Source organism: Cupressus sempervirens, chromosome 5 (genome assembly GCF_028749045.1).
Source record: "Cupressus sempervirens isolate cs-2001-9-10 chromosome 5, ASM2874904v1, whole genome shotgun sequence".
NCBI classification, from domain to species: Eukaryota; Viridiplantae; Streptophyta; class Pinopsida; order Cupressales; family Cupressaceae; genus Cupressus; species Cupressus sempervirens.
The window spans coordinates 577479496-577496649 of NC_143122.1; the positions used below are offsets into that span (position 1 = coordinate 577479496).

General features: G+C 33.0%; 1 protein-coding gene across 1 annotated transcript; it reads right to left on the reverse strand.

Annotated features, from left to right (window-relative positions):
• Positions 1-6804: 6804 nt before the first annotated feature.
• LOC149557242 (pirin-like protein) lies at positions 6805-8767 on the reverse strand. Its single transcript, XM_089831958.1, has 7 exons — positions 8627-8767; positions 8433-8482; positions 8298-8336; positions 8170-8198; positions 7871-7933; positions 7653-7756; positions 6805-7546 (listed from the first exon to the last, which is right to left on the reverse strand). Exons 1-7 carry the CDS (start codon positions 8725-8727, stop codon positions 7045-7047), a joined length of 888 nt encoding a protein of 295 aa, XP_089688084.1. The 5' UTR covers positions 8728-8767; the 3' UTR covers positions 6805-7044.
• Between the last annotated feature and the right edge of the window lie 8387 nt (positions 8768-17154).

A 17154-nucleotide genomic window follows, 5' to 3' on the forward strand; every position in this document is an offset into this window, starting at 1 on the left:
CAAGTGAAATGAATTCATATACCTAGCCTTGTTTGTAAAAGCTCTTCAGAGATCAAAATATAAAGACCTATGCAATGTAGAGCTTGATTTGAAGTCATCACTTTTGTGCTTCTCATTTCCTTAATTGTTATGTTAATGAGCAAGACAACATTTGATGTTCTTATTTCTACCAAAAATACTATTAAAGGCATGAAATATCATTTGAATGACTTCAAGCCCTTGAGGTAAGCATTTTATTTACTCTTTTCTTTTAACAATTCATTCTACTGTTTAAACATAACATACTAAGGCTTGATTTTTAAGCTAAAAGTACTAAATAATCAAAGTTGACTTACTTTCTACATGTTTAATTTTTTTCCTTAATGTGTGATGTTTGAAGGTCACCTTAAAATAAGCTTAGAATTTTTGTGTTGAATGATTATATGTTTTGTAGGTATGTTGTAGTTGTCAACATGATAGGTTGTCTTTATTCCTTAGTTTAATTTATTCTTGTAATCAATGAAATCAATGGAGGACTTTACCCTCATCTCAGCTACATCTTTGATGAGGCATGGCTTATTTTAGTAGCAGATTTTATTAAGATTTCCCACTTTCTAAATTTATACCATTCCATTAATTGTCTTTTGGGTGTGTAATTATATAAATGAAATTGCAGGTTGTTGCATATATAGCTTTATCTAGTGCCTCTACTGGCATAGGATACATTATGATAACAAAGGATGTCCTTCAAGGTGCACAAGTCAATAGAAAGTGCTTATAAAGACATAGAATATGGCTACAAAGGAGGTTATATAAGCATGGAATAAAAATATGAGGGATTATAATATACCTTTCTAAACATTTAGGATCTGGATAACCAAAAGACTAGGGATGAGCAACAAATAGCATAAGAAGATGAACCATTTTATTCTCTAAATTGAAAGAAGTAGAGATAAGTCTAGATTTTAAAGTGAGAGTGAGGGAGAGCAAGATGAGTCTATTTTTTAGAAGAAATAATCTAAGATAAAATAGAGTAAATTGAACAAGTTGTCTAAAAATCATCTTGGTTTCTAAGAATATTTTGGTATCCACAAATGAATGCATCTTGAACTAGTATCACAACTGTCACCTCCACCAAATCTGGGAGCACATAAGGAAATTGACATCCACCGATGCCTCAAAATATGCATAAGGGACCTCAACCCTATGAATTATGTTGTCCAAAATTAGAAGAAAAAAGGTAACCCACATAATCAACTGATAAAATATGAGAGACATAGAAAGTACATATTTCTCCCTAAAAGCCTCCCATATATCACTCAAAATCCCCAAATATTTGCATTCAAAGATAACTTTTAAAAAATGATAAAATGCAAAACAAACCCTCCCCAAAATGCTATCCACACACACTCTTATTTGCATAACCTTTATAACTCTATGTGAAAAATAATTACCCACCTATCATTAATGCATCTTTGGCATTAAAAATATTCCCCCTTGTACATTAAAAATGGAATGCTCCTTTAACATTTTAACACAGTCCCCTAAATATAAAAGACCTACCCCATAAAAAGAAAGGTTAAACTTATGAAAAAGTTAATTTACAATACATTAAAGATGAAAATATGTTTCAAAGGCATGCAAAAATGATTCCCTAGATGGAAGATCATCATGCTCAAACTAGAACTCATTTAGGAGATTTCTATTTTGGAGTAGCTTGGATTAACTTTATGATTTGGAAACAACATATTGAGGGATAAGGTAGTTTTTTATCTCTTAATTTATCATTTTTCTCTTTGGTTTTGAAAATCTTGTATGGATTTTGAGGCTTAGTTTCTAATTGATTTATTCATTCTTTAGATTCATGCAGGGTTCTTGTTGTTACTAATTTTTTGTTGGAAAGGGGGTGTGGCCTATATTTAACTTTACATGTTTTTTATTTTGAACAAAATATATTTAACATCTTTTAAATGGTCTATCGTCTCCATGAGTTAGGGCATCATTTTGGTTCGTTAGCAAACTATTATAGGCTATTGTATGGAGGTCACAAGCTTGTATGCTACACCTATGCTTTTGAGATGGTTGATGGTGATTTTGAAGTAGATGAAGAGGATGGAGATGGTGTGCTTGAATGCTAGTGAATTTGGGATCTATCTACTATCATGCTATAACATAATCAATCAAATTTTAATGACTTAGTTTCCGTAGCATATTGCCAACTCAACACTAAAAACCCTTACCTTGAATGGTGCTAAAAAAAAATTTCATCACACCATTGAAGCCTCCTACTTGCACTTTTCTACATGAATAATGAAGTTTCACTTTTATTTTTTTCTTTATTTCCTTGACAATGTTAAAATTTTGATGATAAACTAAACTATCGTCAAAATTTTGACTACCAACTTAAGGATCATCAAAATTTCAATGTTATCAGGATCATATTTAATTTAATTTTTTTAAATTAACAAGCCAAATTGACCTATCATAAAAAATTTAGGTAAAAATTGCAACCAAATGTACTAGTGTTTGGTATTTATTTATGAGTGGCCAAAATTCATTGCATTAGAAATTGATTTATATAGCTTAGATTTGTCATGGGTTGGATGCTATGCACATATAACTCGTAAGACAAGAGAAAACTAGAAACAAAATGAAACCAACCACTAGTACATACAACATAAGAGAGTCCACCTCTATATGGCCCGACTCCTCGATAAGAATCTTACAAAGAATAAGTCAAAAGAAGAAAAAATTCCACAATAGAAGATGGAAAATAAGCCACCAAAGAAAACTACAAAACTAAAAAAAACCACCAAGAAGGATAAATAAAATCACCAACACCAAAATAAAGGGTAGCCAACAACCTTAATAAGACCCTAGAAAAAGAGAAACCATCATAACCCCCAAACACAACTCCACTACTTCCCCAAAGCAGCTATATAATAACCTAGAACAAAGTAGGAAAACCACAAAAGAAGGCTCTCAAAGAGGCCACCAAGCCCAAGAAAGGACCCAAATTGAAATCTCCATTAGAGAAAGTACCATAAACATGCACACAAAGAATGGGGTTTGAACTAGGAGAGGAATCTTGCCTCCCACTAGAAGAATATGCCAACCATGTAGCATCATAGGAGGGATGGGCCTGCATAACATGGGAAATAGAAAAGTAGCTAAAGACATAGATAGATTAAGGAACTCAAAACTCACAAGGTACAAGTCAAGGCTTTGGTCACAAATCTATGAGAACCCACAGAAAGATAGGGCCAAATGCACATGGAGGGATAGAAGCATCAAAGTTATCCAAATCGACCCAAACACCTCTAACATGGGAAAGAAAGAGAAGAAATAGATAAACCTTGAATAGAATATCCAACACCCAAAATTATAATCATCTGGTTGAAGGAAGGAACTTGCCAATCCAAGAGAAACCACAAAAAGATAAGGCCAAATGCACCTAGAGAGAGGGAAGTGTCAAAGTCATCCAAGTGAAGACAAAATCCTACAACATGGTCAAGATGAGCATAAATAGATAAATCTAGAATAAAAGATCCAACACCCTAAATAATGATGGACTAGGCTAGGGAATGAACTCGTAGATCCAAGAGAACCCACAAAAAGATAGGGCCAAATGCACCTAGAGGGATAGAAGCATCAAAGTCAGCCAAGTGGACCCAAACACCTCCAATATGGGAAAGAGGAGTAGAAATAGATAAACTTGGAATAGAAGATCCAACACCCAAAATACTATTGGACTAGTTGAGTGAAGGAACGCACACCACCAAAGAGTAGCAATGCCCAAGAGAATAAAGAGGGATCTAGCAACCACCAACATGAGGGAAGGGTAAGGAAAAAGAAAAACCATGTTTGGAACTCTTGATCCTAATGATAAGAGAGCACTGGCTTAGGAAGCACATACTAGAAGGGAATAGGGAAACACCCATGCTAGTTGTGTTAACCATCTCAACATATAGGGAATTAATGTTTGCTCCTAAAACAAATTTCCCCCTCCAGTAATAGTCATAGAAAGAGATGAAAAACATGGAAGTTTGAGAAACACAAAAGGTTTCACCAAACCAAAGAGCCCGATAGGAAACCACCTAACTATTTTGTCCCCTTGAGAATATCCATCTCCTTCTCTACTTCCCTTAGAAAACCTTGTCGAGCTCCTACCTCCCTCCATCTTTTATAGTTCAAATTTATAATTTGTAGTTAAATGTAGCTTAATGTTCTATTATGATTAGAATTAGGTTTATGGATCAACTAAGGTGGATATTTAATTATATTTAGTATTATGATTCAATTAAGTTTCAAATAAGAGCTAATTTAATCATCTTCAACAATGGAATATTGATAACAGATATCACCATGGGGTGTGTAGATATGTTAGTGTACTTATTTTATTTTTTCTCCACTTAGGCTTGACTAAGCCTATTTAAAAATCCATGTAGATTTGACACTTGTTAATATAGGTCGTCATCATTTAAGAGTTGATTAGAGAGGTGTCGACACTATTCCACATCTTATGCTAGTTTATTGGGAGGAAACTCACCACCACTAATTGAATGTTTGTTTCATTTTGACTCAACCCAATCACTCTTCTTATATGTACATTGTTTGTCTAGCTTACTCGTGCAGGCGGCTTTTCTCTCATTTGTGTTAAATTTTGTTTTTAAAAAAATCTCAAATCAAATATGAAATTTTACATGTATAAGAACAAGTCAAAAATGGGGTTAGAATAACCACAATATGGAGCACTTGTTTTGGACATTATCCCCTATGCATATGAGATTTAAGCCCTTAAGTATTTGCAACTCAAGAGGGTTTGATTTTGCTCCATTCTTATTTGGAAAAAAATTTGGTCATGCTTACAAAAAATTGTGAACCAAAAAATTGCGAAGGCGGTTTAATTTTATAACAAGGAAAAAAAAATTGTAATGACTTTTGTTTAGCAACTCGAAATTGAGTTAGATATTTTTTTGCAAATATGCATATTCTTTCATCACAAATCTAAATGACACATTTTCAATGGTTTTTTGAGTTTTGTCACAAAGCACTCCTACGAAGTACCAAAACAATACAATAAGTTAAGAAATTGTGTGTGTGTGTGTGCGATAGAGAGAGAGAGAGAGAGAGAGAGAGAGAGAGAGAGAGAGAGAGAGAGAGAGAGAGAGAGAGAGAGAGAGAGAGAGATTGTGTATGTGATGAAGTGAAAGATAACACAAGAGATATTATTTAGAAAGAGATTTCAACATAGAAGTTCAAATATTAATACAAAAAAATAGGATCAACCTACAATGTCCAGGCTAGGAATACTTTATAGTGACAGTATACAACAAGCATAACACTCCAACACTCAATAGAGTTGAGAATCTTTGGAGCAAAATAGTGCAGTGTGTAGCACAGTCATTGGGGGAAATTAATCTCAAGGATAAGAAATTGGTCTTACTTTGGTCAAGAAATATTTCTTTTATCCTAGTAACATTTAATATAACAAATATGGGTTATTGCATGAATTAAAGTGGCTCTATATTGATTGGTTTATAAAACAAATTATTTGGTAAATAGTGTAGCAAGCGATGCAGGTTTGACCTTGGTTGGAACCCCATAATTAAACATGATTGAGTCAGAATGTTGGAATAGATGACCTCTCGAGAAGTATCGATACTTCATTATTAAATACTAAGTAGGCTTGATCTTGGTTAAACTCCATGATTATGCTCAAATTAAAAATTAAAAATATTTTATAAACATCATCTTAATACAATAAATATTAAAAAATATTCTATTATATAAATGACCTCCATAACATATAAATTTATTTCCTTAAATCTTATAAAACATAACCAAAATCTTAGAATTTATAATATTCACGAATACATTTTTTCCCTTCGCAAACAAAATCTATAGAATGTTAAAAGAAATGCAAAAACAGTATGCTACAGCAGAAGAAGATAATTTTATTAATGGCTATCAGACTGATTATGTGGTTCGCCTATTTACACAGGACTTCCGATTCAAATAACTAGGATAGTAAAAACAAAATAAATAGGATTCCACCATATTAATAGGAAATGTGCACATTTTACAGTTTCAAATGTTTACAGAAATTCAGGAGAGTAAAAACAAACACTAAACCTCCTCTGCAGTTCAGTTTCGACTGACTTCATCGATTGCTTATGTGTGGGAGAAATTACTTGTACTCAAACAAACAGAGAAAATTAAAGTTTGATAAATTAAATTAATTTACATTGCCGGCCCCATCCTGATGAATTAATGAACTCATACTCATCTCATCTTTCGCTGATGTCAAACAAGTAATTTGTACGTGGCACATCTGCGGACCCTTCATTAAATCAGACCCTTCCAAATTCCAATCCTTTATCAAAATAGACATAAATATCCAAATTCTCTGGTTTGTTTACGTGTGTTTACAACAACAAGAATAATTCAAATTTATGTGTGTTTACTCGTTCATTGACGTAAGACTTTAGTCGACGTCAAATTAAATCCGATCCAGATCTTGATTTTGTTTTCTTGTCTTTATGAGCGCACTTTCAATGTCATCATCAAACCGAATTATCCAGTCATTTCCCGGATGCCTCGCAATTTATAAAATACAGTGGAATCTATGATATGTGTTCAATGAATGATATTAATATGAATGTGTAGAAAATTTAAAATTGGTCCCTACAATCACACATTTTAAATGTTCCTACATCATATGTCAATTCTCTTATACAAAATAAGAATTCTTTGAAAAAAGAGTCAACGTTTTTATTTAAATAATCACCAACCTCAAAACGAAAAGCTATTTGATTCAGCACATTTTGTGGAAAACGATATAACTTTATATGTTAACACATTGCTATTATCAACTGTATACAGACATGTCCAATATGAAAGAAATACGCGATCTGTAGAGGGAGGCCCTTTGTCTGTCTGCAATAAGGCAAGAAAACGATGTAATTACAGACAAGATTCGTACCGTTGATAATACTAGACCTTCAAAGTTGCATTTGAGTCACTCACTAATAGAAACTCGAAAGAGATTGAAAGTGAAAGAAATCATGTTTCACCAATCTGGGAATGCCATACATTGGCTCTCTCAAATCCATTTCTACCCAAATGATAATCTTGAATTGTCTGCACTATCTCTTGTCTGCTGTTCATCACAAATGGCCCGTGCTGTACCACTGCCTCATTTAATGGCTGCCCTCCAATTATGACAAATCGGCAGGGCTTTTTATCAATATTGTTATTCCACACACTCAACCCATCTCCACTGCTCAATAAAAGTGTATGATGAGCGCCCACACCTGATGAATTGGGAGCACCAAATGTGGCCTCCCCATCCAAGACATATGCAAATGCATTCCAACTCTCTGGAATTGCCTGATGAAGAACAGCATCTGCCTCCATTGTGAAATCCAAATACATTGTGGGAGTTCTCGTATAGACAGGAGATTTGACGCCCAAAGCTTCTCCTGCTATAACAGTTGCCTTCACTCCATCTTTCTCTACTTTGGGTATGTCTTTCCCTTGAAGTTCTTGATACTCAGGCTCAATCCTGACCAGCATAAGAAACACTAGAATTATAAACATGACAATACTCTTTTCAAATGAAAATGTTTCTTGATATTCTATGAATTTTGAGGTTATAAGAAGGCACTCACATCTTGTCTTTGGCAGCGAGATTAACCCACAGCTGCAAACCATGCTGCAATCCTGGTCCAGCTGGCATTTCAGAGTGGACAATACCCCTGCCAGCAGTCATCCACTACAAGTACAGAGTACATTGCAACAAAAGAGCCATCAGTACATTGTAGACCATCATAGAAAAGAGTGAAGAAAAGCAAGTAGAGGGGACTTAATTATAGGAGATATTCAAAACCTGGAGATCACCGGCCTTGATGGTGCCCTTGTGTCCTACAAAGTCCTCATGTGTGAAGGCTCCCTGTGTTTCAAAAGGCAAAAGAACATATTCTCTTATATTGCTTGCAATTTGATTTTTGAATTCATTGTATCGAATTTACTAAACATCAATGTTTCAAAATAAATTTTATGATCTATATCGAATGAAAACAAAACAAATTATCAATATTTAATCTCAAATGCTCCCTGAAATAGCAATTTATTTTTTAACTAATACATCTATTTTCTTTTTCAACAAAGAGGACGAAGGGATGGCACCTCGAGCATGTATGTCACAGTCTCGAAACCTGCCCAAAATGTATTACCAAATCATAAGTTATGATGAAGAGAGCAAAGAAAACTGAATTGAAAGATGAAAAGATCCAAACATATTGATATAAAAATACCTCTGTGAGGATGGTCTGGAAAACCAGCAGGAGCACTTACTGCAACACCCATACACAGTCACACACATATTTGAGTTCATAAATGAAATACAAACACGCTTGTTATCAATAGTTTTTGGGTGGAGGCCAACCAACCTGAAAATTCATCGAGTAACAGAAATGGATCCAAAAACTTCAACTCTGGTCTGTTCACAATTAGAAAGAGAAAAGAATGAAAGAGGGAATGATTCTAAATATGGCGCCTACGAGATGAAGCAATCTAAAAGACTGATAATTAAAATTCTAAATAATCATCTTGAAAGAAAATAGAAATATTGGGTAGTTAATACCTGCCGATGCTGCGCCGGACAGTGGCACCATCTCCTTCGAATTGTTGTCTGGCCAACACCTTCTTTGCCACAACGCGTGGTTTTACAAAAGCCGAAGTCATCTTACTCTCTTCTTCCCCAAACTGTTTCTTTACAAAATAATGAGATATCTCGCAATTGATGAGGATGACAATTTATAATGAGGAGTTTGTCAAATTTGAAAGGGTCACAAACTTCGCCCGGCACATGAGGTATGCAATTGCATGGCGGTGTTATCGTAGCTGCTGACGGTCTGGTAACGTCATGGTGACGTCAGATATATGATGACGTCAAATGTACGTAATCCAGACAAACACGAACATTTAGGTTCAAAGATGGGTGAAAGAAGATTCCTAGCAGCTGCTCCCTTTTGCCCGTGGCTTCCCTTTTGCCTGTGGCTAAATAGCTGAAGAAATGCACTGGATGTGGCTGTTTTGTTTGATTAACTAATTAATTTAAAATTCATAGAACCGTTCTTTTGTGACTTTTGAATTAATTAATAAATCAAACAAAACATCACATCTGGTGCAAATATTCAGCTAGATAGACGTCGGCCTCCTTTTTCATGATTTGTCAAGAATTGACAGCTAATAAATGTTGTCATCCAGGACAAAAATTTGAAAGAAGTTTGTTCGAGGAAGGACAAGAAATGGGGAATGTGATTATCGTCTTCATCATAGAAACTTTGGTGCCCCATTAAGGGAAGCGTGGTAATAGCCGAGAGGCTATTAGAGCATGTTTCCATGCCATCACTTAACTTATTTTGGCCACCAATGGCTGATCAACTTTTTAAGGAAATATTTGTGGAGCTAGTGGCCACATGAATATATATTTTGCTCCTTAATTTTAAATATGGAATTTGAAATGTAAATTAATTAATTGAATGATAATTTAGAGACAAAAAATAAAAATAAAATCTTAAAAAATAAGAAGGAAAAGAGTTTGTGGAGCCACGTGGCATTTTTGGCTATAAGCAGTCAATGCTTATTTTCAACCCCTCCTCTTTTCCTCTAGCTTAATTTCAATCGCTAAATAATAGTTGCTCCACCACAAAAGCTAAAAATTCAAAATTATCCCTTTTAGACAATTTAAAATGTACATGGGAACACTTAACTATTTAAATTTATACACAAAATCCACTTAAACATTTGCATGGGAACACAAGGCTAAAAATTGAAAACAGTTGGAATTGTCATTGTCATATGAGGACAACTAACATTTATTCCCATTTGGTTGTGGGAATAGAAATATGGGAATAAGAATTGTTATTTTGGAATAGAAAATAAGGATACATATTCCTATATCTTTTTGGTTCGGCAAGAATTTGATGGGAATTCACAACTCAAAAATTTACATTTTCTAAATTAAATAAAACTGAAATAGAAATACATATTCCAATTCCACCTATTTAAGAAGAATATGCAAATGCTTATTTTAGGGCCAAAATTGAATTAAGTATTCTTATTATACTTTTATTCGCAATTCCGATTTGGTGCACCCATACAAAAAATTCAAAGTTTTATGAATTTACATATGCCTATTCCACTTGTATTCCCATTGTCAAATAGACCATTAAATGTCTACCTACTTCATTGCTGACATGCTAGCAGACACCGGTTTACTGATTAGCTAACTCGTGTAAAATTTTCCAACTTGTCTAGTTTAAAGTTACTGATTGTCGTTCCCGTCACCATAATCTCGTGCAAAGTTCAATTATTTTAATTTGTTTTCTTCTTGACCATAGATTTCGACTGCAAAAAAAAAGTTTGTAATCCAGGTAGTTTTTATTTGCGGGTGGCAAGATCTAAAATGCTAAAGCATGTATAGTTTGACAAAATACCTCCAAGATAAGTGGTCTCTTTGAATGATACTATCATGGGATATGAGAAGGATTGGGAAGATTTCAATGAAACGTAATTCTCAGATGTAAAGCCAAACTCTACAATCTTTGCTAGAATACTCGCCTACGCCAAAACGAGAGCTTCAAAGATTCATTACAGGATCAAAGAAAGGATTTGGATAGATGTTCGCACTGCAACTGCCCTGATAAACATACACGTGTAGTGTGGAAGCATGCGAATTGTTTCACAGAATGCTTTCCAAGAGTTGTTTGCAGAGTGCTTCCAAGAATTGTACTGTACACAATTTAAGTTAGATGCATAAACAAGGCATCTGATCGTTTGGACAGAAATTTGAATGCCAAATTGGCTTGTTCAAATGGCCTTACATAATTTCTAAGCCCAACCAAATTTGGAGGATGATTGTGGAAGTTGAAGAATTTTCCTCTTATATTGCTACGTCCATGCCAGTTTAAGTGAGAGGATGAAAGGAGTGGATCTTGCTCAGCTAGAATCATCTCCTAAAACCCAGCTATAAGCAACAAATTAGGTGAGTCCAGATCATAGTGATAAAAGAATGTTGTCTATGTGTGATCATATTTTTTATTATAATTGATTTTTGGCTATTGTGGTTGGGAAGTTTATTTTGTTATGTGTTACTACTATATTAATTGATAACAAATTCAAAGCTATTTTAATAGCTAAATTATATGTGTATATGTTTACACTATTGAACTTTTTATTTTTTATTTTATTTGAAAAATATTAACCTTTCAATTTTAATATTCTATTGAATTTAATTTTTAAAATTAAACATATATAAAATCTAATAAGATTATGCATTTTAAAAAAAAAAAAATCTATTACTATTTAGACGCAAATACAAGTGCAACAATAGAAAGGAAATACAAAACATTAAAAAATTAACTCATACTTTTTAGGAGGTAATTTTTATTTTGTGTTTCTATAATGTGCTAAATTATGATGCTATCATTATTCAATTATGTAAGATTGAGTTAAATCTGCTAAGATCTATATTAACACAAACTCATCTCTCATGAAAATCAATAATGCATATAACACTCATAGCATATATGGTAATGATCATGGAAATGAATTAATATTAGGGGAGGGTTGTTTCTTAATCTTACTATTCGATTGATGAGCTAAATTTTTTATAAGGCACAACACTTGCCTCACCTTTATTTGGTTATTTTGGACGCTTTGTTAAAAAATTGCTTATTTGGTATCATATTTGATGATGTGGCCTTCAAACCTAAGTTATAAGTAGAGGACTTGTCAAATAAGGTGTTATAAAAATTGAGAGTGATATAAAATTTTCACATAGGATTTTGAGAAAAACATAGTTAGATTCTCAATAAATAGGTCATCTCCCCTATAAACACTATATTAATTGGTTCAATGGGAAAATTTATATGTCATACACATTTAGAGGGTGGTAAGTTCAAATCCTCTAGAATACTAAAATAAAGTCTTCATCTTTTCTCAATTGTTTGCAATGGCCTATGTTGAAGGTCTTAATATATAAATAGTTTGTGAAGTTAATTATTTTAATAGTTGATAATCTGGAGTTATCTCTAAAAGGATTCCTAATATTCAATTATTCTGCATATCTAATATAATGTTTTTGATTAAGTAAAACAAGTTTTTTATAGGGGTTCTTGAAACCCACTAGTTAACAAGAAAATACTACTAAAAGTCCAAGGCTAGCAACCAAGCAGCATAAAAACAATAGGCCATACCTAGCCACCAGAACTAAACAAAATTAAAAATAACCAAAAGCTAGGGTACAAACAAAAATCCAAGAGCACCAATCAAGGCACCATTTCTTTTACCAACTCCACATTCTTGAGCTCTAGCTCTCTCATGGCCTCTTCCTCATCATTCTTCATATGACTATCATCCGGAGAAGCCTCCTCTTCCCTCTTCCTCTTTTTAGATCTCCTTCTTTTGCTCAGGCTCTCAACCTACAAGAAGTTATCTTCATTAACAGCCCTAGTTTCCTCTTTGTCCTTTTCCTCCTTCCCCTTTTTGCTTTCCTCCATCTCTAATATAATGTTGATTTTTCAAATATTATATGATATTAAAAAAAAATACCAAGTGTAAAATCAAAATTATACAAAAACTCTTAAAGTATGAATTAACCATGACAACAAAAGTTTTAAATCTATATCAAAACAAAAGATAGAAGTATATGGCTTAGAGAAGTCTATATCACTTGACATTCCTTCATGCACTAAGATGAGGAAGATACACAATATGATCCTAGGTTGAGGTAGCATTTATGACTATAAAGCACTTGTTAAAATGTTGGACAAGATTTTATATTCAATGATTCAAATAGAAAATGAGCAGTCAATGATGCTCTTTTGGCTTACAACTTTTAAATACAAAAATAATATATTGTTAATATTTTCATGAAGATGAGTCTTGTTTAGTACTATCTTAAAGTTTGGATCACTTGAAACATGATTTTTATAATGATAGGAATACATGGCTAACATAAATGTAAACTTTATGAGGATATTGTCAATACTCAAGTATGAAAGTGAAAGAATACATAGATTAAAAGTAAAAGAACTATCTATTAGTGGACTAGAAAATTAGAAAGTTAGTAATGAAAAAGCTCCAAATATCTTTTGTTGAAGGTTATGTTGGTGAATGTTACTAGGTATAGGCAGTTGTTTTGTAGTAGAATTACTAAAATTATTCCATCATTTGTTTTACAAGGTTCCACTTCATATTTTCTTTTAAATTTGCAAAACTTGAAGGAATTTGATCTCTCATCAAATTCCTTGTTTATAAAATTCAATGTTTCACAAGGTTCCACTCCATATTTTCTTAGAAATTTGAAAAACTTGAAGGAATTTGATCTCTCTACAAATTCATTGTTGGTAAAATTCAGCATTTCAAAAAATCAAAGAATGCTTCACTATTTGAATTTACGTTTTAACTAACTTATAGGAGAGTTCTCGATACAAGTTTTAGGAATTCTTATGACTGGCATGTTCCTTAAACAAAACTTCTTGTTCAATTGCAAAAGAAAGTCAATACCAATTCCTTTTGCATGTATTATTATACTATTGGATTTGGTAGTGGGATTTTGGTGAAGGGGTTATTTTGTAGAGAATTATTTTTCCCCACCCAATAGATTTTGACATAAAAAATGTAGCAACAAGAGCTTGTTAAGGAAAGTGATGAACTTGCTTGGAAAATATGTTTTTGGATCAACTTTTAAGTTAATTTTGGAAGATGATACAACTATAGTTGTGAAGGATCTGAATTTAAAAATCTAATTCAATAAAAAGTCTTGGTGTCCATTTTTTTTATTAAAAAAAAAATCAACTTTCAAATTTGTGTTTTTTAAAATAAACTAGTTTGAATTTTATGGAAAAAAATATTTTCCACTTTTATGCTAGGATTTTTTGAGTTATATCTTCTTATCGTCGTAATCATTGCACCTTGTCAATGTGCAATTGCTAGTATTAAATTAAATTTGTATGTTGATTGTTTTGTACATTTCAAATGATTAATAAATTATAATATACAACCATTTTGTTGGTTGCTTTCACCCATTAAATAGGTAGTGGTTTCTTAGCAAACTGAAACATGGAAAATATAATGAGAGTTTGAAAAAAATTATTGTCCCCTTTGGTAAGATATATGTTTTAGTTTGTTGTTTAGACATTGTCATTAAGTGTATCTACTAGCATTTGTATTTAAAAGAGGTGAAATGTTAATGTTGATAGTAATATACATCTTAACTAAAACAATTATATAGCTTTTAATTAGATTAGATTTGTTTCTCAAAACTTATTTTAGATGTGATAAGAAATGTATAATATGTTCAAAATTGAATAATGTGCATTATCTTCTAATTGTAGTTTGGTTTGGGGATAACTTTTCTAAAATTTGAAAATATATAGTATATTTTTATAATAACAACTATCTTATGTTTTGTAGTGCGAAATTTAATAATTTAGAATTTTAAAAAAAAAATTGTAATCAATGTATTTTGACAATAGTGTAATCCATGAAATAAAATAAAATATTAGGAGAAAATATGTCAAAAACCAATCCCAAACTATCTTGTTTACTTTAACAAAATCTAATTTTCATGAATGGATAGTTCAATTCTTTTAAAGAAATCTAATCTTTTTGAATGACTACCTCCCTTATTTTACATAAATCTATTATCTTTAAATTGATATCAAATGCTTATAAAAAAATTATAAGTAATGAAATTGCCCTTTTACTTAATGGGTATAGACATCTATTTTTCATAATTGAATTACTATACTATTTCTTTTCTTTTTTCTTCCCTAAAGCCCTTGTATCTGACCTTCAAGTGCTAGAATAAGAACTCTTGAGTACACACATCTCTTTGAGAGGAACATAATATATTTGGCACAAGGCTTGCGAAGACAACCATAATGTACATTTGGCTATTACATGTCAAACCTTTATCTTGTATCCTAGATGATGCATTTGGAAAGAGTACAATAATATTTTTTTTTGGGGTAAGAAGAATAAATTAGAACATTTGGTTTTCTCCATTATCAACAATACAATGGAATTTTTTATTTATTTTTAATGGGTTCTATTGGTCAATTTTTCCTTCCCACCAAAATTGCCATATTTGAAATTGAACATAGTAACGCTTACATATTTGAAAATTCAAATAAAATGGGGACAAAATACCTTATACCAAAACCCTAGGTTATGTTTTAATTCCTATGTAATGCGTGACTAATATCTCCTTGCAGGCCCATGTATTATCTACCACCCAATGCAAACAGATCGACGATCATCACTTTGTCACTATGCAACGCTGCAAGCACTTTAATTCATGCAACATAGTGAGAGCTTAAAGCATGTATTTTGGTGGACCCTTCCTATCATAACAACTGAGCAGTTGTCAGAGCACATTGGCAGTTTGTTGGTTTCTCATTGGCTAAGATAATTACTATGCAAAGTTGGTCCTTTCCTTTTATGTGCCAATTCCTTTAGTACAATTTACTCACTGTCAAATCAAGGATGATCTATGGTCATCGCTTTTTCAACATGTAGAGTTGCAAGGTAGTTATTCATAGCAACATAGCGATAGATTGACATGTGACAAGTGGGTCCTTTCCTTTTGTGCGTCATGGTGTGGTGGGTCAATATCAAACAAGTTGGCAAGTGGTCGTGTTTCTATTGGTTGGTGCATTGACATGTTGGATGTACCTTCAAGGTCATTGGATGGAAGAAGATCAACATCTCTCGTTATGTCGCTATGGGAAAATGATCAACCTTTAGTCATAGTGACATAGAGAGGTCTTTCCACGTGTCCTAGTGGGCCTGGCTTGGCAGGTGCAATTAGGTTAACATTGTGGCTAGAATTAACAACATTGTAAGCTATCATGGTTAGGTTTGAAGGGTGGTGTAGTCAAGGTGATATGGTGGTTGAACATGTGAGGACTCTGTAAGGTGGAAAAAAAGAAATAACATGGTTGGCCCAGGTGGCTTATTCTTGTTGCTTGACTAGGTTGACCTATTGACTTTGTTGATTTGTAAGCCAAAAATGAAGGAAAAATGAGTTTTCTTACACAATCTGATCTTTTTTATCGATCCCAATCACTCCAAGTTAATGCTAGGTTTTGATGGTGCAAAGGACATTCTTCCCACCATCTGATCATCTATTTTGAGGAGCTTTAGCATTGATTGGCACTATTTCCATCACTTCACGGTTTGCTCCAATTAGGGTTTCCATGATTTTCATGCCTCTACAAGTGTACCAAATCAAATTTATTGTTGGGATCATCGTGATTATTCTCTGAGCATTTAATGGCAGTGGTTGTAAGGTAACTTTAGTTAGAAACATCTCAGTTATGCCTAAGCTATAAAGGCAGATTTTGTAATCTTTGTAAGGGTTGATCTTTCTTAGATTCTCTAGTATTGCTTCTATGCATACTACTATATTTTCTCATGTCTCTGATGCATTGTAGTCCTCTACTAAGTATCTTTAAGCCATTAACACACTGTGCAAGACTTCTTTGCCTCTGGTTAATGTGCTTATCTATATTCTAAAATTTGCATGATTATATCTACTTTTGTCATTTGAATGATATTAAGTGAATTTTCTTCCTATAGCATTATTTTTTCATTTGATCTACATGTGGTTGTTGAATTGAGAAAAGTCTAACTCTATATTCTTTGAGGTTATAACTGGTTAACTATGCATTTATGGGTAGAGATTAGGTCAAATGCTCTATTTTGGTGCATCACCTCCTTAGATTAGATTAGGTAGTTTACTTCTATTAATTCCTTCTCCCTTTTTCGAAGACTCAACCTCATAGTTCAAGTTCCATAGCTTGGAGTTTGTTTCCATGTTTCACAAGGTTGTCCTTAGGTAAATACTTTGTACAAGGGTGCAAACTTTTGTGACAACGGTTTTTGGCACACCTAGTGGGGCTCTATAACAAGAAGATTTCAAGTCTACTAGTGTCAAAAGATAAGAATTCAAATTTGATGATGAGAAGATAGTATTTCTCTCAGTATTCCAAGCCTTCAAGAGGCTCATTCTACAAAGCACTTGGCGAATCTACACCCTTCATATTTGGTTCTAGACTAGAGTTGCTATGATTCATGCCCAAAGCTGAAACAAGGGCA